Consider the following 19,600-nt stretch of genomic DNA (forward strand, 5'->3'; position numbering starts at 1 on the left):
GGGAGGGGGGGGGCTGATGGCTCCAGCCCGGCTTTTGATGAATCTGTTTGTGTCAGAGTCTGCCAGCTCGGCCCCTTCAGGTCGGGTCCTGAAACAAACATGTCCACTTACCAGACTTCCCTCCTCAACTTCTCAACTGGAGGAAAATGAGAAAAACGCTGTGAAGCTAAAAAAAAAAACAAAAACAACCCCGACCACAATTTCAGAGGCATGAAAGTAATATCTGATAGAACATGCCAGGAGGTTTATGGGAGATTTACTCAGAGTTATGAAAGGAGAGAACCAGGAGATTAGCTTTACAAAAACGAAGCGAAGATTACAGAAAAATGCAATAAGATCTTTCCCTGCACTTCCTTATAAGAGCATGTATATGAAGGAGATTCAGAAGCTACAATTAGAGCATCTAGTTTCTACCTGATATAACTTAACAACGCTGCGTTTAACTAACAAGGACTGTTTACAAAAAAAAAACAACTTTGCTTTGTCCAGCTTAAATGCTAACTTTAGCTTTAAAAGTCTTGTTTTACAAGAACTGAATTATACGACTTTCAAACAACAGTTTCCTAAAAATGCGGGTTTTTGCATTTTGACGAGCTCAACCCTTCAATTATGAAGCCGGAGCTCTCACAGAACGGCCACACAGCAGCTGTGTCCTGCTCACAGCGGGAGGCCAGCAGGGTGTGGGGCAGGACGGATAATCACAAACTCATCTGCATTTCAGACGTTTCACATCAGCGCAACATCCAGAGCGTCCGATCGCAAGGTGTACAGCCCTGCACGCTGTGCACAAATACTACAAGAACAAAAAGGAGTGAAGCCACGCTGCACCGCCTGATGGTTTTCTGAAGATTATATAAGACAGAGAAGTAATAAGAAAAGAAATGGAGGCTCAGGAGCTCAGATAGAAGTCTTTTAATGGGAGTAAAGTGGAGTGAAGAGAGGGGAAGATGAAGGAGAGGGCAAATTCATTAGTGTGGAGAAAGAAAGGCTGGATAAGGGAAGGTACTCGAGTCTGGCCTTTAGAAAAACTTTTTTCCTTTCTTCGACATCTCTGCTTCTTGCTCTTGTTTTGACTCAGACTTGCTCTAAACACTGATGGATATTGACTCAACTTAGCTTAGTTTAGCTTAGCATAAAGACCGAAAGCCTGGCTCTGTCTGAAGGTCAAACCAAAACTTCTCCTCTTTAAATAAATTCAATTTATGCAACAGTTAGTTCTAACCAAGTAATTTGATTGGACGAGTATAACAGCACTGGGACTTCTCACTACATGTATCACTCCGCTTAACAGGTATTCTATTAACCGTTAATCAGCGAAACAATAACGGTTGTCATCTATGTTTGATTGTAACAAACTTTGCAAAGAAGAAAATATTTCCAGAAATGACGTTTGAATGAAATGATGTCTGGTTGTCAGAAGAGGATGAAGGGAAGAAGCCTGGGTACTTCAGGGCACACCTGAGGTAAGGTGTGGACAAAGCAGCAAGGCCTCGCACCTGTGACCGAATCACAGCCGTGCTGATATCTAATACAACATCACTCACTCTCGTGTGATATTGCTTAAATAACGTGTTAATTAGTGAGCTTTACAGAGTTGTTGTTTGTAGGCAGCTGCTTCCCCGTGTTTCCAGTCTTTTTGCTAAGCTAAGCTAAGCTAAGCTAAGCCAACCTAACCAGCTGCTGGCTCCAGCTTCATGTTCATTCAAATAATTGTATCTTCCAAAATGTCACAACTATTCCTTTAATCCTCAATCCTTTCAGTCGATTGGTTTGTCTCGGCTTGGTCTGCATCCTGTCTGAAGCCGGTCTTGGATCCGGCTCAGACTCGACCAAGGAGGTTCGCCTTGAACACGGCCCTGAGAGACAATGACGTGAAGAGCCCTGCAGACTGCGGGCCGTGCCGAGGCAGCTGCTCCACTTTATGTTTCTCTCCAAACAGTTGAGGGGTGAGTGTGTGTTACACAGAGAGTGAAATCTAAAACTAACACTGACAGTCACAGGAGGGCATAAATATCCCTGAGCTGAATCTGCTCCAAGATAAATGTGAACACATGTCACCGGTGTGATGCCTTCCAGTGTCCGCCCTACGTCACCAAAGCAGCAGGACAGGAGAGAGATCCTCGACAGACAGACGTACAATAACCTCCTGTATTTATTGACACTCCGTCCTGCGTGAGTCTGATCCTCTGCGCCATTCTTCTTTGAAAGTTATAGAAGTTCAACAGACTGATATTGCAAATATAAACTCTTTAGCAGGGTTCTCCTTGTGGCACTGATGCACAACTATTACACTGTTTTTCCATGACTCTCCAGAACTAATTTCAAGTTCTTTCCTGAGTCAATAATGTTTGTCCCTACTTGACTGTTGGGGTTGTTTTTCAAAATAAACTAAATTTCTGCTGCTCTTCTATTTGCTTTGGTGAAAAACAGCATCTGATGCAGTTAATTTACTAAATAAGTTCTTGATATGTCTCAACCCCGGTTTTGTCCGTCTTGAATACACCTCTGGAAGTTTTCCAGGAATTCAAGGACTCCTGGTAAACCCTGTAATGTCTCTAAACCTCCTGGGGAAGCCAACTGAGTTTGCTGACATGCTGATTAATTAAAAAACTGCTTAATAAAGTATCTCAGGGATTACAGGTGCAGTTCTTTGTTTTTTTTTGACATTTTCAACACAGTATTATTTTACCAACATCAGCTGCATGACGTTCGGCTACGATTGTTCAAACTGAACAGACAGGTATAGAGAAAAAGAGGGAAAGTCTTGTACGAATCTTGTATCTACTTTCTGTTACCTGTCTCTTGAGGGGGAACTTTGAGAGCTTTTGCACGGGAGGCGTGGGCAGCGTCTTCTGATTGGTCATCCTCATGCGGCAGAGGACGACGATGACCACGGCGAGGATGAAGAGCACGCAGCCCGTCACGTAGATGAGGATGTCGGCGTAGTAGTCCTCCTTCTCCGGGCTCACTGGTTTGGGAGGAGGAGGTAGACGCATAAACAAACACACACACACACGCACACATGCACAGGACGTCAGTCACGCACAGTGCGCACATCGGATTCACATCAAACAGGTATTGCTTTTCTCAGTAGCACGTTTCACCTGGACGGATTCTAGGAAGCAGTTTTCATGAGATAAAATCTCTAAATCAAAACAGAAACAGATCACAAACTTGGCTTTGTATACTGAAAGTATGCATGCACAGTAATCAACTTGTAGATTTATCCTGCAGCAGGTAATTGCACCTGTGATATGCTCCTCCCCAGAGAGGTAATTATCGTGTTGAATGCTGAACACATAAATGTCTTGAAATTGCCTTGTAGCCTTGAGACATTTAAACAGACGATCTGCTCTGATTAAAACTTTCTTCTTTTCGACGGAGGATGGATTGCACGTTCGGTTCGTTAAATTAAAGGGATGATGATACAGTTTCAACACACATAAAAACGAGTTAACAAGTATCAATCTGCGATAATTGGGTTTGAAAATGACTGTTAAATATTGTGCTACTGAGCAAAACATGAAACTGTAGAAAAAAAGTACAGGGACAATCACAGTTGTATGGAGTTTATATGACATTTGAGATGTTAGAGATGGATGATAAGAGTCCACAGAGAGAGGAGGAATATACCTGGAAGCACCGTCAGCCAAGCAGAGTGGTAAGCATAGCCGATAGAGTTCCCTGCCAGACAAGTGTACTCGCCCGCATCCTCAAAAGACACATTGGTCAAGAGAAGAACCTCTAGCTCCTTATCTGTAGTGTTAATACCAGCCGTCTGTGGAGGATGAGAGAGGTATAAGATGGAGGAGGAGAGAAAGAAGAGATATCATGAGCCCAAAGCTTCTTAGAAGAAACACCAAATACACCCTGGAGGGAAAAGGACAGGACTGAGGATCTGAAGGTGTCAGCAGTGTTGTGTTTCTGCTGCTGACAGTCCCACCACCAACACCTGAAAACACCAAAGCAGCACCGTCACCCTGTTGCGAAAAGAAGCTTGTTGGTTCAACTTAAGGCCACAGGCAAAACTGTAAACTGTAAACTGTGGACTGTTATTTAACTCTTAAAGTCATAATTTCCCAACAAAAAAAGGTTTCAAATGTGCCAGTGTGGTAAGTTCATGAGAATTTAACAAGGATTTTATAGAATCGTGGCTCATTTTCTCCATTCTAGTGCCATGATCTGCCTTAATATATCCACTTTTAAGATACTGGCATTCATCTCTGGAACCAGAGTAGTTGAAGGTTGAAATATTCACAATGCAAAGATCAGAGACAGACAAAAAGGACCTGATAAGATGGGAGATTTTGATCATGGGAAAGTTTTCTGTCACTTACATCAGTAACTGTGAGTTTAAATTGAACCAGTGCAAAGTTTTCCTGATGCTAAAGCAAAGCAGATCCTTCCACCGCAATATCTTGTCTGCAGAAATAATGGCACCGCACGGGTGTGACGGCGGCAAATGTTGACAATGAGAAATGTCTTTTTTTTTCTTCACATGCTTCAAACATGTTTTTTGGCTGTATATTCAACAGAAAGCTATTTGTATCTTTTGACCTTGAAGTTTTTTTCTTCTGGGGGTGCCTCAAGGATCGATTCTGGGTCCTTTGTTTTTTTTATTTATTTAAATAAATTCAAATAAACCATAAATAAATCATATTCATATGAAGATCAATGGGAATAGTACACATTTTCCTGTTGTTTCAGCTGAACAAACTTACAATCAATTTGATAAAAACAACTTTGCAATACCCTAAAGATTCACTATGGTTTCTTCTAAATAACCTTGAAATTACTCAAAAAGGAGCACTGCTGCAGTTGTGGCTTTTCCCCTTTGACTAATGGTTGGTGTGATGACCAGTAGGGGAGACTGTTTCAAATCCAGCATCTGATGTGGCTCTGGAGGGGATGGGGTGGGGGACTCTGGCTCCTGAGGCCTCAGTAATGAACAGTGACATCCAGACCTAGCCATGAATCACAGTCCTACTGCATGCTTTCATATAAAAGCACATTAATACAGCTGGAGAATGCACTCCCGGGGAAATCAATGCCAGTCTGTGTGTGTGTTGGGCTAGTGGGAGGTTTTACGTGTGCTTTTATGAGTGTGAGTGTGAGTGTGAGTGTGTGTGTGTGTGTGTGTGTGTGAGTGTTTGTGTGCAAAGCTGGTTTGTGGGAGAGCGAGGTTGAGGCTTCTGAAGTCGTTGCAGTAATTAAAGGTGTGATATTGTGCTTTGTTATTGATCGGGAAGGAAGACAAAGTGGCGCTAGGTGTTAAAATGGATGATACCTACTAGCTAACACAATGTGAGCATTTAAACTCAGATGTGTATGTGTATGTGTGTGTTTGTGTGTGTGCATGCGTGTGTGTTGGTACTGTTAGCAAGCCAGTAAGCCAATAAAACCCACAACCAAGAGGAGCCCTGCAGAGAGGAGGAGACACAGCAGAGAATCAGATGTGAAGGTCGCTCAGGATTTACCTGCTTTGTGCACCTTAAGCCAGAAAGCGTTTTCTGACTTGCCTACAAAGTTTGAGGCGCGACACCAGAACTTCCCAGCGTCTTTCTCTGTCACGTTGGACAGTTTCAACTTACTGTGGGCCTCAGTGTGTTTACTGACCACACTCTGTAAAAGGAAAATTGAGAGGCACAGTGAGGCCTTTACAACAAATTCCTGCAGGAACACATGAAGAAAACTCGACCTGGACAATAAACACACATACACTCATATACTGCAAGCAGGTGACAAACTGCAACTTTACTTACATTCCTATATTTTCCTTTTATCATCCTACACTCAGTGGACACTTAGGTACAGTTTTCTTTTCATGTCATATGTGGTTGTCACAGTATAAGGGCCATAATACAGTAGAATACACAATATATAGAAACTTATATATGTACAATAGAAATGGATGAACTAAGCAGAGGAAACGCTCTGTTACTTGTATATCGCTCTTTCTTTCCACCTTTCTTTTCTTTCACTTTCAGGTGTAGGCTTAACCAATGTTTATCCTCTTCACTTTTCTTCTTCTTGACTACTTCTCACTGCTAACACTTGTTTGATTCAGGAAATTGTTTTTATTTTTTGGGAATTACATTATGCATGGAGCTAGCTAGAGCCTGAATGCTATTAGCTTAGCTTATATCATGTAAAAACCAAAACAATGTTGTTTCATTTCTGTATTGAGTACAGATTAAACAAGTGAGATTTACCTTGTTAACCAGTGAACTTTGTAAAAGGCTGGTAGGTTTATTTTATTAATTTTGGACTTTATGCTAAACTAAGATAATCGCCTTTGGCTCTCGCTGCACTTACTGGAGAGGTGTCAATCCTCTCATCTAAGATGCAACATGCAAGTGAATGAGTGTTTTTCCAAAATATAAAAGTATCGTATAAAGTAAAAAAATGAATGTTTCTGGTAATTGACTGTTTTACTTTTGCTTTGGAAAACTGGACAAACAGACACACACACTTAAACTGCACGTCAAGTGAAGCGGGATGTCTGAGAGATTAAAAGCATAATGTCAAACCTTTAAGATCACACACACACACACTCATACACACTCATACACACCGTACATTACATACACAGTAACACATGCTGTCGATTGGTATATTAAGGCATTTCAGTGTGTCAATCTTCCCAGAGTGTGTACGCTGCGTGCATGAACACACACTCACACACACATTGCTTGTGATGGGCTCTCCAGTAGAGAAGCTGCTGATGAATAATTAAACGGGCAAAGCACATAAAGGGGGAAAACATATCATGTTTTATGGTTGCTTAATGAACATCCAGGGCCCGGCTCCAGACGCCTCCCTCTCCCTCCCCACGCCGGGGCGAGTCGCTCATCGTTAACTCTTTTTCCAGGCATCAAAAGAGTGATTCAGGCATTTCTCAAACAGAAAAAAAAAAAAACATGCATGACCCCCCCCCCACCCTCAGCTGTATTTAACTCCTACAGTATATACCACACATGAGATGTCGCAAAGAGTTTGAATGAACTGTGGTGGGGCCAGAAAGAGAGACAGAGCGAGCGAGAGAGAGAGAGAGAGAGAGAGAGAGAGAGAGAGAGAGGCACACACAGATCTCAGTAAATACTGTTTCAATTATGTGGTAGTCGAAAATAGAGCGTGGAGCCGCGGTCTGGGCTGACAGGCTCGCTTGCCCCCTCTCTTTCTTTCTGTTGGCCTGTCTCTCTCCTCCTCTTTCTCTCCATTTCTCCCGCCTTCTCGTCTCTCTATCTTCCCTCTTTTTTCTCTCCCTCTGACACTTCCATATTCTCTCCTTTCAGACGGGCTCCTCGTTACAATAAATGTGACGGCAACTTATTGATATCATGTTTGAGTCAGAGCTCGAGTCCCTTTTCTGTAACTGTAATCTTACTAAGTGAGAGCTGGAGACGTTTCTGCTGAGGTCTGAATCAAACTCTGTCACATGAACACGACGGCCTCAACACACAAACTGAGACAGATATTAAATGGACGTGGCTGAGCCCTCGTTAAAGGAACATTTAATCAGTGAGCTTTGATGCCGGTAGCCATATCTTGTTTGTACTACCCTAAGCTAAGCTAACAGGCTGCTGGTTGTAGCTTCATATTCGCGGCGCAGATGTGCGAGTGGTAACAATCTTCTCATCTGACTCTTGGCAAGAAAGTGAATAAATGTATTTTAAATGTACTTTAAGTTGTGGAGCTTTTTGTAATGTCACATCACTTTTCATGTGTTTTCATTGATCTTTTTCTCCATTGCATCGTGGGGCAAAAGAGGGTAAAACCCTTCTGAAACCACAATAATAATGAAACTATCACTGTCAACTGGTCATAATATAAATATACTCAATTCTCTATCGAATAAATGATTAAAAAAATAATTTGAAAATTTGTTATGGGCGAATCTGGAGATGAGCGTGAGCCGTACTCATGATGGTTATTAATCTGAACTGCTAAATAATCCATCATCGATGCAGCGCGGTGCGGCATTGAGATTCTGAGAACACTCTTCTGTCTTGATATCATTATTTTTCAACTCACTGCTGAATAAAGTTGACTGAAATTTAAAATCACAAAATCCAGCACTCCAAGAAATAGATGAAGTCAGCAGGGTTACATATTCCATGTCGGTCTCCTGTCACTCTCTCTGTTTCTATCTCCCTCCCTTTTCTTCTCTCTCCTCTCTCTCTCTCGTCTCCCTGCCTCTCTCACCCTCCCCCCCTTACTCATTCCCTATAAGTCTCTTGCCCTCCATCTTCACCCACCACTCTGTCACACATTCTCTCTCTCTCTTTCTCTCTCTCTCTCTTCCTGCTGACTTTGCCCTTCCTTGTGTTCCTCCACTCATTTTTTCCATGGCTTTTTTGGGTGCCTCTTCCCTCTTTCCTCTCTCCTCCTCCTCCAAACCACGCGACGCAGCACATCTGACGGCAGCGGCGGTTAACAGAGCCCGTCTCTCTCTCTCTGCCGCCACCACAGCAGTTAACTTAGTCCAAACCAGATGTTTTTATTCCCTCGCTCTCTCTAGAGGCAGAAAAAAAAAAAAGAAAAGGGGGAGGGGGGCAAACGAGAAAGCAAGGGGCCTTCTTGGTTTTTTTCGATGGGAGTCTTCCTCTCTTCACCCCAAATAAAAAAAACACGCCTCACAGTGGGTTTAGGGTGTTGTCCTCTCTTGGTGAGGAATGCTTTCTGCTCTATTCTTGAACGCCAACACCGCTGCCTGGGGGAGGCGAGGAGAGAGAGACCTCCAGGAGCTGCTCTTTAACGGGAGCAAACTCTCCTCAGATTATCTGACCACTTCCCCTGCTGCGTTTACTTAACCTTTATCTCACGAGGGAGCTCTTGTGATTGAGAATCATTTAAAAAAACAAAAAAACTGTAACGAGATGCAGAATCGGAGCGACCGAGAAGGCTGCAGACAAACCAAACACAAAACTTACAGTACAAGTGAACAGTTTGAACCAAACACGCTTACACTCAGAGTATCAGTGACTAATTAACCTGGAGATACAAGTCAGGTAGAGAGCACCTATGACAGTCCTGCATTTCACTTGATGTGTAACTGAAGAATTAATCCCCAAACAATGACGCAACAAGATGCATCATCAAGTTTCATTAAGGTGGGATCGCCGCTGTGGCAGGTTTGGCATCAAAAGGTTTCGAATGATCGTCTTTAATAAGAATTTATGCTTTTGTCATGAGGTATTATTTTATCTGTTTGTTTCCTTTATCTTTCTCTTAGAAACCTCAAGAGTTCAGTTGTTTTCATTCATCTGTAAGTAAAGATAAAAATTTAGTCATCAGGGCTGTGGACATAAGAGCTAAAAGGCTTCATCAGATCAGCTCGTGTTTTCAACTTCACGCAGAGATTGTTGATCTGAAAGCGATGTCAGAGGAATCTCAGTAATGTTAGATGAGTGTAGATTTTAAGATTTGCAGGGAAAACCTTCTACTTGTGTTTCCTGTCAATTCAATAAATGTGAACACATTTAATTTGGAATAACATGACCTAAAATATCAGATTCTTTCTCAATTATAATAAATAAAACAATAATTATGTTTTCATACATCTGCATGTTCAATCATTGGTCAGCTGTACTCCTGATTAAATGTCATTGGTTTTTGTAGCTGCTGTTTACAGACATGCTCTGAAGAGACATGAATCCATTTTGGCTGGTAACAGATTCATAATGTTGGTAATTTGATATATTTGGTTTATTGTCCTGCCCTAATTATATATAATTAAAGCCGCATTATTACTTCAGGTTTATAACAAATGTCCTGAGCTATTAATCAGTTCCTGTGTTGGACGCTTCCACAGAAAGAAAATTGGAACACCTGAAAGGATAAACACAAATCCACCTTTAATTATGATTTCATTTAATTTGATCCACCTTCACCAGCTGCCGATCATCCCGCAGGCCAACACTGGAATAAAAAAGCTGCTGCGTATCATCTCTTTGAGTTTTGTCGAAACTGCAGCGGTGCAGGTGCCGCGTTTCAGAACCTGCACTGTGATTTACAGTGATATCATTAAGTTAATGAGCATACGTTTTTCTGTTCGCTGCAGAAAGTCCGTAACGAAGGTGTAGAGTCGGAGGAATGAGCTGGTCAATTATACGCTGCGGTGAAAAAAAAAAAAAAGCCTGTGGGCCCCCGAAGACCCACCTACTGTAAAAACTCATTAAATAAGACATTTAGGAGAGATTAATTATGAGTCAAATTATCGTAGGCTGAAATCTACTCCAGGCAAAACTGACTCATTAGAGATGTGAAACAGAGCGTCAGGCAGCACACCCACCTTCAGGATGTTGACGTAGGGAACGCCATCATGGCCGTAGCGACTGCCGTTGACCTCGATATGTTTCAGCCACTGGATGTGCGGCTGGGCGTCGCTGTAGACCTTACAGTGGAACTCCACGTCGCTGCCCACCTCCACCGTCTGATTGGCTGGCAGGCCCGCTTGAAGGATGGGCCTGTGAGGGGAGCGCTCTGAGAGAGGGAGAGAGAGAGAGGGAGAGAGAGTGCAGAGTCATGAGCACAAGTCATGCATGGGAATGATTTGCTGCAGGAAAGGTAGTTTTAAAAAATCATTTTTTCCCCCAATCAACAGCTCTTGTGGGGTTTTTTAAACCACTTGTGAATGGTAATTTATTCGTTGTTTACACAGAAGCAGAAGTGAAAGTAAATGTTTCCGTGGTGTTTACCTAGCACATCCAGCTGGTAGGTGTGGGTGATGGCGCCGTACTTGTTCTCAACCACGCAGGTGTAGTTTCCCCGGTCTGATGGCACGGCGCTCTCCATCACCAGACTCCACTGCTGGTGTCTCAGCTGGGGGGGGAGGGGCAGAGAGGAGGGAGGGAGGGGAGGAAGAGTCAGAACACACGATACTGAACCTATTTGAAGAAATGTCAGGGGGAGTTTGGTCTCATTTGTCGGCCTGATAGACAAGCAACAAAAGATTAATTTAATATATTCTTGTTTGTGAGGACAGCCTTTATTGATCACCTGTCACCTGCACAAGAAAACTGAAGAAGAAGAATAAGAAGAAATTGCAGTTAAGGTGTGAATATAAATTCAGCCCAGTCACAAACTAAAACTCAAATAGAGACAAACTCCCGGCTCACAAACAGACGTTTCCTCTATTTGTACAAATGAAGTGGGTGAGCGCCCTGTCCAGAGAGAGCAGTCAGATCTGCTCCTTCCTTTGATATCCTCTGGTATAAAACATCGCAGAGCGGGCAGGATGGTAAACAAGAGCGTGCCGTGTGCAGCGGCATGTTTACTGAGGTGCAAACCCCCTTTTGAGCAAACATTTAAAACAGTAATACAACTCAAAGCTCCTTTCATTAATTGCATACAGCTTGATGCAGAGCAGACGTGATTAGCAGAAAACAATCTTCTGACGTGGTGTAAACGTCTTGATGGGAAACAGTTCTGTGTGCCCGCAGCACCATGTATCACGGGGCGAGACTGTCGCCTAACTTGAAGCTTAAATTTTCCTTGTTTAGCTTATGCTAGCAGGCGACAGAAGAGTTGTGGCGAGTTGGAAAGCTTCTGGTTGCTTTGCAAAGCAGATACGAGAGATATCAAAAAGGACCAGTGGTGAGCTAAGAACAGATTTCCAACTGCCTGCTTCGCCTCAGAGCAGAGATGAAGAGGGAGGAGCTGCGTCATGGTGTCCAAGATGCCGCGAACAGAGACAGGTGCCAGAACCTGCGGCTAACCGGCCCGAGGGGGAAGATAGAAAACAGGAAACCGACATAATGTGTGTGTGTGTGTGTGGGAGCTCATATTTGAAGTCTTGGGGATCTAATTGGACGGGACACAGTTGCAATGAATACAGGAGAGAAAAACAGAAACAAAGAGGAGGTTGAAAGTTGGTAGTTTTCCCCCGACATTACGACAGCGGAGAAGAGGAGAAAGTTGCACCTTCTTGTCTCCAGCTCAGCTGCTTCTTCCATGGAGGAAGAAAAGAATGAAGTTTGCAAAAAAAATAAAAATAAAAACACAACACAAACAAATGAATAATGTTTTAAGACTGTGCAAGATGACATGAAGAAATAGGACGGGGTAAAGCGCTAATGGCTTCACAAGGTGCTAAACAATGATGGCAAGAGCCTTAAGAACCGAACACCACAGTGTCAGTTAAACTAATTGAAATGATGATATAAAGAAGAGAGAGCTGGGGGAAGTCAAAGCCTTCTCTTCTCTTCTCTCTGCAGTGATTCAGGATTTCTTCTTCTTCTTCTTTTTTTTTTTTTTGCACCTCTGAAATTGGTTCCACTGTGCCAGTCAAAAGCAATCCATCCCTGGAGAGTCGAAGGGTAAATTTTGCGCAGTAATTCAAACCAGGTGTGGGCTGGATGGCGGCAGCAGCAGACAGATACTAACTTGACAGATTCAGAAGCTCAGAGGGCGGAGCGAGCGAGCGGGCTCCGCGCGGCGAGGCGAGAACAGAGAAACCTGCTACGCATCGATAGGCAGAAGCCTCCGCGGGCCAAGAGGGACGACCCTGCGCAGTTTAAGTGGAAACATGCGCTCCAGACGCCGCCGCTGCTGCCGCTCACTGCTCCGCTGCTGCGAGACGAGCACAAAGTGAACTCCTCCGAGAAGAGGTCAGAATTACTAAAGACGGCAGCGGGTGATGTCAACAAGGAGGCTTTTCAGGGTGGAACACTTAACATCACCTGCGTAGGAAAATGTGCCGACCCAGAGAGGGCTGAGTGTTTTCACAAACGTTTAACCCCACGCGTTTAGGTAACCGGCCAGCCATTCACACAATGTATATATTTGTAGGTCGAGGATCACACTCCTCCTCCTCCTCCTCCTCCTTCTCCCTCTGTCTCACAGTATACACTCCTTGACTCTCTCTCTCTCTCTCTCTTGGAGGCGCATGCGGAAAATAATGTAACAGTGTAAATATTATGCCTGTGTGTGCTTTTTGCAGTTGCATGGTAACATAGACCAGGCTGCCTGCTCGACGCTGGCAAATGGTTTTTCAGAGCGGCTGGCTCCACCCCGTCTACCCCTCTCAGAGCCGAGGAGTCAAACTGGAGTCAATGGCTGCTCTCATGAGCAGATGAGTGACGCCTTGTGCTGCGGTCGCTGAGCAGAGAGGAGGGGGAAGAAGAAGAAAAAACTCAACTAAACTAAACTGCAGTGCACAAGGAGTTAAGTTAAAAAAGGTGGCAGAATACGAGCAGAAGTCACAAACGAGCAGAGGCCAAGACCACCAACAGAAACAGCAAGATCAGAGTTATGGCCTTTATTTACGTCCTCGTTTCATAATAACCAGGGAAAGTACCTCTGCTTTAGTCCTGCACTTCTGTTGAGCTTCTGTTACTTTGAAGTATTTTAATCTCAGACGGGGACTTTCTGTTCTTTCTATTATGTTTCAAGAGACGAATACTTTATTTTTCCCTCCTCTACCTCCTTTATCTGACAGCTGTAGTTACTGTGCAGATTCTCTGATTTTACACATTTAAAGCGGCTGTTGAAGCATCTTGTCACTTTGAAGAAGAAAATAAATAAATCACAGTTTAGTTTCAGCTCAATCAGACACGAATCTTTGACACAGTCCACAGATATATGATACATGTAATCTTCATCTGAAACTGGAGATACGAGATTGATAACCTGTGCAGATTTACGTCTTGTTTTGTATCTTTGTTTTTGGAGATTTTGATTATTTCACACTGTTATTACTATTTATTTATTTTTATGGCAGTTTTATAATGAAAAATTCACAATGAGTCTGTTTTTTTTTTTTTTACTTTTAACCTTTTAAAAGAAGAAATATTCCTGCTCAACTTCACACACTCGAGGGATTTGCTGTTGTACTGTTGCTTTACTTGGTCTGATACGACCAGTAGCTTATGGTGGTGAATGTTTGCTCATGTTAGAAAACTTTAACTTTTTACACCAAAGTTAACAGGTATAAGCAGGTTAAAAATTCGGCGACTGAGTGCAGAGCAGCTGCGGTGTCTCCGGGTTTTAACAGCACCGTGCTGGACAGGTGACAGGTGTGTTTACAGTGTCTGCGCTCTGAAAGATGTTACAGCAGGAAACGGGGTGAAAAATGAACGTGTTCACTCGAGTGTTGATCGCAGCCGGAGCCGATAAAAACCCACGTCTACTGCAGAGTCATTTGACCCGGGTGTGAACGCCAATTGTACCATTTTCCATGGCTGACAAAAGCCTGATGTTAGCGGGTTTTCTGACCAGTGGAAAAGGGGCTGTAGTAATATTATGTAATCACCTTTAACTGAGTCACTAATTACACTACTATTACATTATGTTTTAACATGAACCATTATCCTGTACCTGTGGCACATTCAGCAACAGTTTGAAATACTGTTTCACTGTTTATAGCTGCATAAAGTGTGAATGACTGTTTCATAAGAGCAGGTTTCTAAGGCATCACACACTCACACTGAATTCATTGTTTATGGTTATCCTAAGCCCTGAGTGACATTTCTACTTTAATTTCCCTCCATTTTTTTCCCCCCTTGGCACATTTAATTATTTTCTCCATACATGCCACTTGCTTTTATTACCATGTTACACTGGCTAACCCCTGTTGAACCTGCAGCATTAGTCAGGAAACGTGATAATCCCATCCATTCCAATCATGCCGGATTCCAAACAGAATTAAATTATTAAGGAGCTTACATTAGAGTCATACGAGGCTTTAAAGGTTTTAGGGCTTTGGCCGTGGACCTACAGAAGGGCACAAGCCATGGGAATGGACAGGGAGTTTTACACTGCAAAAAGTGTCATCTGAAGGAGACTTTTAACCAAAATACAGAGGCTATGCATGAGGGGAAAGAGGACAGAGCAGTGACGTTGGATTTGTTTTTATTTCAGCAGTTTGTGCATGAAATATCTTGGGAGAAATAAAGTGATCTGCCTTATTTTAAGATATATTTGCCTTACAGAGTCTGCCATGGAAAACAGTGAAGTTACCTCACCCTACTGGCAGATTCCTTCAGTTATTTTAATCAAAACAAGAATTCAGGACTCGACTGCCAAATCAAGTGACTTGCAAAGATACAGACATTTTTTGCAGTGTGGCAGTTGTCTGAGAAAACACAGGAAGCGCTGCTCCCTTTATAGTCCAAACCCTCCGTCTTCACCTCGCAAAATAGCCCTGTCAGAACCAGCGGGGGCTAGTTACCAGAATTTATGACTGTGTCAGAGCGGACCAGTGGCCCGGATCTGTGCTACCGTCTAATTTGACCCACAGAGAAGGCGGAAACAGATAGAAGCGGCCCGAAGGGCTTGCTATTAAAGCTGGCAAAAGTTTGTGGGGCTGTTGACTGGGCTTGGCTCTACACACCACTGCATCAAAACAGAGGAGAAGATTGTAAAAGTGGAAGTGTGAAAGTTCAAAAGAGAAGAAAATGGGTCAGAAAACCAAATAAATAGGATAATCAGTCTTTTGATACCTGGGTGAAACGACAGGGGAGGAAAGTGAATTACCACGGCAGGTATTAAATTAAAAAGAGTCCAAAAATAATCTTGCAAAGTGTAGAAATTCCTATGTGGCCTGCAGGGACTCACAATCCAGGCTGTGTTAAAATCTGGACTGGAAAAACAAGGATTTAAAGTGCTTAAAGTCTTAAAAAGTAACAGTGTGGAGCCAGTTTAAGGGCCCTGCCTTGGAAACCTGTCAAAACAGGGATTGAAAAATCAGTTAAGCGCTGAGCGACCTGGACGGGGTGAAACACAATAATTACATTGTCAACTTTTGTCTCGCTTGTGCCGCAGCAGTTTAGCATGAGCACAATAAAATCCCTTCGGCCATATGTGGCAGCATACAACAGCATTGGTTTTGGCTGTCAAAGACTCAATAGGCTGGTGACACGCCCATCTCTCCCCACCTCCATCTGATGGCTCAATAGAGAGGTGAACTTTAACCTTTAGGCCCTGCCCGTCCATAATGGAGGAGGCTCCGAGCGCCACAGTTGTCTGGGAAGGCGCACAATGCTCCGGCACGTCTCCCCCGCTGGAATTTTATTTTTCCATTTTTACAAACGAGCCGCACATCCTATTTGCCGTTTCATTTAGTTTCAACAAACGCAACGTTTAGTGTCTCTGTGTCGCATTTCAATAGACGTACAAAGTGCTTCAGAGATAGAAGTGAATGTCAGAACGTCCTCCAATGGGCTCACGGCGAAGAAAATACAGGGAATATGTGTGTATAACTTACAGGTGTGTAGGACTGGATGTTAATGGGATCTGTGCTTTGAAGAGTGAAAATTATTCTGCAAATATTGACATTTTCATACTGCAGCTGCAGATAGATGGTATACTTTGCTGAACACAGGAATGTGAAGAGGCGCTCAGACCATTACAGACTGACTGAAAAAAAAAAAGATTTTCATCCATGTCTATGAAGCATTATTCCCCTAAAGGAAGCTCATGTACACGAAATATCCTTGACAAACGAACCACAATAGAATCCACTGTGGCCAGACAGAGAGAACATCTTCTTGGCATTACCTTTCTTATCTGGCAATACCATGACGACACAATCTCCCTATTTCAACTGCACAAGTGCAACTGCACGGCAGATCTTGGACGCACGGACTGTGTGGGAGTCTTCAAAAGCGCCTGCTGCTTCGGTTCGGGCTGACGTGGAATACAAATCAGAGGGTGTGGTGATTTGAAAAAAGAAATTCTCTCTTAGCCAGTCACATCACTGGTGAAACACTTGTGCCAATCACAAGTCTCGCACGACAACAACAGCAGCTCCACAAACGGAACGAGGCTCCTCCAGGAAATCATTGTCTGGATGGCGCCGAGCGGCACGAGCTGAACACACAGCCCCTCCGATCTGCAGCCAGAGGCAGATGGTGTGGGCTTCTTATTTAACTTCTACAATAATGATAGAAATATATCATTTAAGAAATGTTCGCACATCGATCCAAAGCTATTTCAGTTTTATTTCTACTCCATCCCCTGCTGCTGTAATCGGAAATCTCGCACCTAAACAACAGAACGCAGAGATGGTGTGTTGTAGGATTGTATGGGGGTTACTGTGCAGCAGCTTGGTGTCATTTGCACGTGATTTAATAAAGGCAAACACGGCGGACAGCCGTGCATAACGGCGCTGCTCTCTGGAGCGGGACTTCTCTTTATCGACACATGTCCCGCCGCGCTCAGACGGCTGCAGGGTTTAATGAACTGAGGGAGAAACTTTTCACACACAGGAAAATCAGCTGAGGACGGCAGAGACTGCAGGAATCTCTCACACTCATTTAGAGATAAGCGCATAATTTTTTATGCCGATTTCAGCGGCTGGGGAGTGATTAGTTAAAATGGTTTATTTGCATCTTTGCGCTGCCTCGTTAGAATGAACCTCCCACCTGTTCGCACCTCTCCTCCCACCGGTGCTCCGTGCGTTTGGCATCAAGAGTAGCACACAGCCAGGCAGGCAAAGCAAATTTCAAGGTCTGGAAACTGTTGGTGCTGCTGATAGAGCCGCCTCGAAGTCGATTTCCATTTTTCATTTAGTCTATTCTGGCCTGAAATATTAACTTTGGATCTTATTTTACCATTGAAGTACGTGCAGCTCTCATTCCAGACTTCCATTAACTCCACCTAAAAAAAGCATTAATCCCTGATTATACAGTCAAAGTTTTTTGTCTTTCTTCCAGGATGAGTGTCTCTCAGCAACATCTTATCCGGAGAAATTAAATATCACATCCAGCTTTAAAAAAGGTGAAATACTTTGCTCGTCACACAAACTCATCTTCAAGAATCCTCTCGACTCTGCTGATGCATGTTGGGAACGGGAGAACCAATTTGCCTTAAAGTGCCGTAATCTTTTGTCACATTTTGAGTGAACCTGATGAGACTGTATGGATCTCTTCATACTTTAGGACAGAAATGTGATTTTACGCCTGTGTGGAAGTCACTTGTTAAAATGGATGCCTTTAAGGAACAAAGGAGAACACGGCACGTCCCCAGAAATGCCACTTTCCAGCACTCCAGTGTGAAGACAGGAGGTGTGTTCGTAAGCTGGTAATGGACCTTAATGGTCCGCTCAGTCAGTGACTTCCTCTCACACCTCTGCAGATCTGAAGGCACTTAGAGTAAATGACACACGGCAGCGCTGAGCGGAGAGGACTCCGCTGTGCCGATCAGCGTGGATCAGTTAGCAGGTCAGCACGCTGTCATAAGACACTCCCAGCCTCGAAAAAGACATGTGACAAAACCGTCCAAAAGACGCGCTCGCAATTCATTCTGTTGAAATTAACCACGGCTGTCAAATCAAAAACACGGACGTGAGAGGAAGACGGCTTCACCTTGAGGTCCTCGGTGGAGGAATAGAGTCTTTAGAAGGCCATTGTCAGACTGTCAGGGTGTCGTCGCCCCCCCCACACCACCACCACCCGCCACCCATCTCCCGCCTGACCCCGCTGGATGAACTCATCACAGGCAGATATGAGGTGGGGTGATGAGGGCTGTGACACGGGGAGACTGAATGCACTGAATGTCTGTCTATTATCTGTCTGTCAACACAACAACGATTCAATCTTCATCTTGATTTTCATCCTCCTCTTTACATATTTATTATATATCATACTTTACATACAACACTCACCCTTTTTCTATAATGTTAATACTTTTTAGCACAATTAAGCTACTGAGAAGTATCGTTCTTTTATTGTAGGATTTTTGTCTAATTGTTTTATGTCATTTGTGATTTTGTCATTCGTTTGGATGCCACCATGTATTCCTGGTGTCCTCTTCTTGGGTGATGTGTACATAAAGTGATTTCATGTTGTTTCCATCACTGCCGGGATTTCTCCAAAACATCATGAATAGACTACAGATCATATTCTGCAGCAGCAGCAGCAGCAGCAGCATCCACCATGAGCGACACACGGAGGAAGAAGTCTGACTGACGGCTGATGTGTGCGCTGCACGAACATTAACAACCACAAGCATGTGGCACGAACAAAGAGAGGGACCCGGAGGATAACCATGTTAAAAATTAGGTGGCAATATAATGACATTAGGCACATCGCTCAGCTTAATTGGAGATAATGTGACTTGACTGTCAGCGCACAGATCTTTCAGAGCAAAATGAGTCTTTGTGGATTGTTAACATTGGGAATGCAACAACAGGTAAGAAATAAAAGGGTTAAAAGTTTTTTTTTCTCTTTTAGTGATGTGGATTATCTTGATGGGCACATTCAAATATATTCCATTCACCCCCGTTGTTTTGAGGAGGCAGAATAAGTCTCGGTGGCTAATACCTCAAACCCTCAGCGATCAAAACCAAAACTAGAGGAAAGTCTAAAAACTGGGGTGAACTGATTTTTAAGATAATGACTGAAGTTACTGCTTTAAAAAATACTTTAATATTGCCATTTTTTTGCAGTGTGCCGGGTCAGCAGAGGTTCTGACATTAAGACCGGGGTAAAGATGTTACCCCTGACCCCCCTGCAGCCCGGCCGTGTCACAGGCTTGTCTGTCACCCAGCACCCTGATTCTATAGAGACTGACCTCTCTGTTCACCTCCCTCAAGGCCGACGGCGGCCACATGGTGATTGGCTAACTGGATTTTAGAAGAGCTCCAGGACGGGAGGGA

At 43.5% G+C, this 19,600-nt stretch overlaps 1 protein-coding gene across 5 annotated transcripts in view; it reads right to left on the reverse strand.

Moving 5' to 3' along the window:
• fgfr3 (fibroblast growth factor receptor 3) overlaps positions 1 to 19,600 on the reverse strand; it is a 76,351-nt gene that overhangs the window by 10,860 nt on the left and 45,891 nt on the right. For 3 of the 5 annotated variants that reach the window (XM_087171099.1, XM_087171098.1, XM_087171096.1), the window contains exons 6-9: positions 10,701 to 10,824; positions 10,295 to 10,485; positions 3,634 to 3,778; positions 2,796 to 2,968 (exon numbers count right to left, since the gene is read on the reverse strand). In XM_087171099.1, the coding sequence (XP_087027225.1) occupies positions 2,796 to 2,968; positions 3,634 to 3,778; positions 10,295 to 10,485; positions 10,701 to 10,824 (633 nt within the window). Of the gene's footprint in view, positions 1 to 2,795; positions 2,969 to 3,633; positions 3,779 to 5,477; positions 5,623 to 10,294; positions 10,486 to 10,700; positions 10,825 to 19,600 lie in introns of all 5 variants that reach the window. The other 2 variants (XM_023396370.2, XM_087171097.1) reach the window with 1 other exon arrangement.

This window comes from Seriola lalandi, unplaced genomic scaffold, assembly GCF_002814215.2.
Source record: "Seriola lalandi dorsalis isolate HSWRI2012SDOR001 ecotype SW California unplaced genomic scaffold, Sedor1 jcf7180002054976, whole genome shotgun sequence".
Classification (NCBI taxonomy): domain Eukaryota; kingdom Metazoa; phylum Chordata; class Actinopteri; order Carangiformes; family Carangidae; genus Seriola; species Seriola lalandi.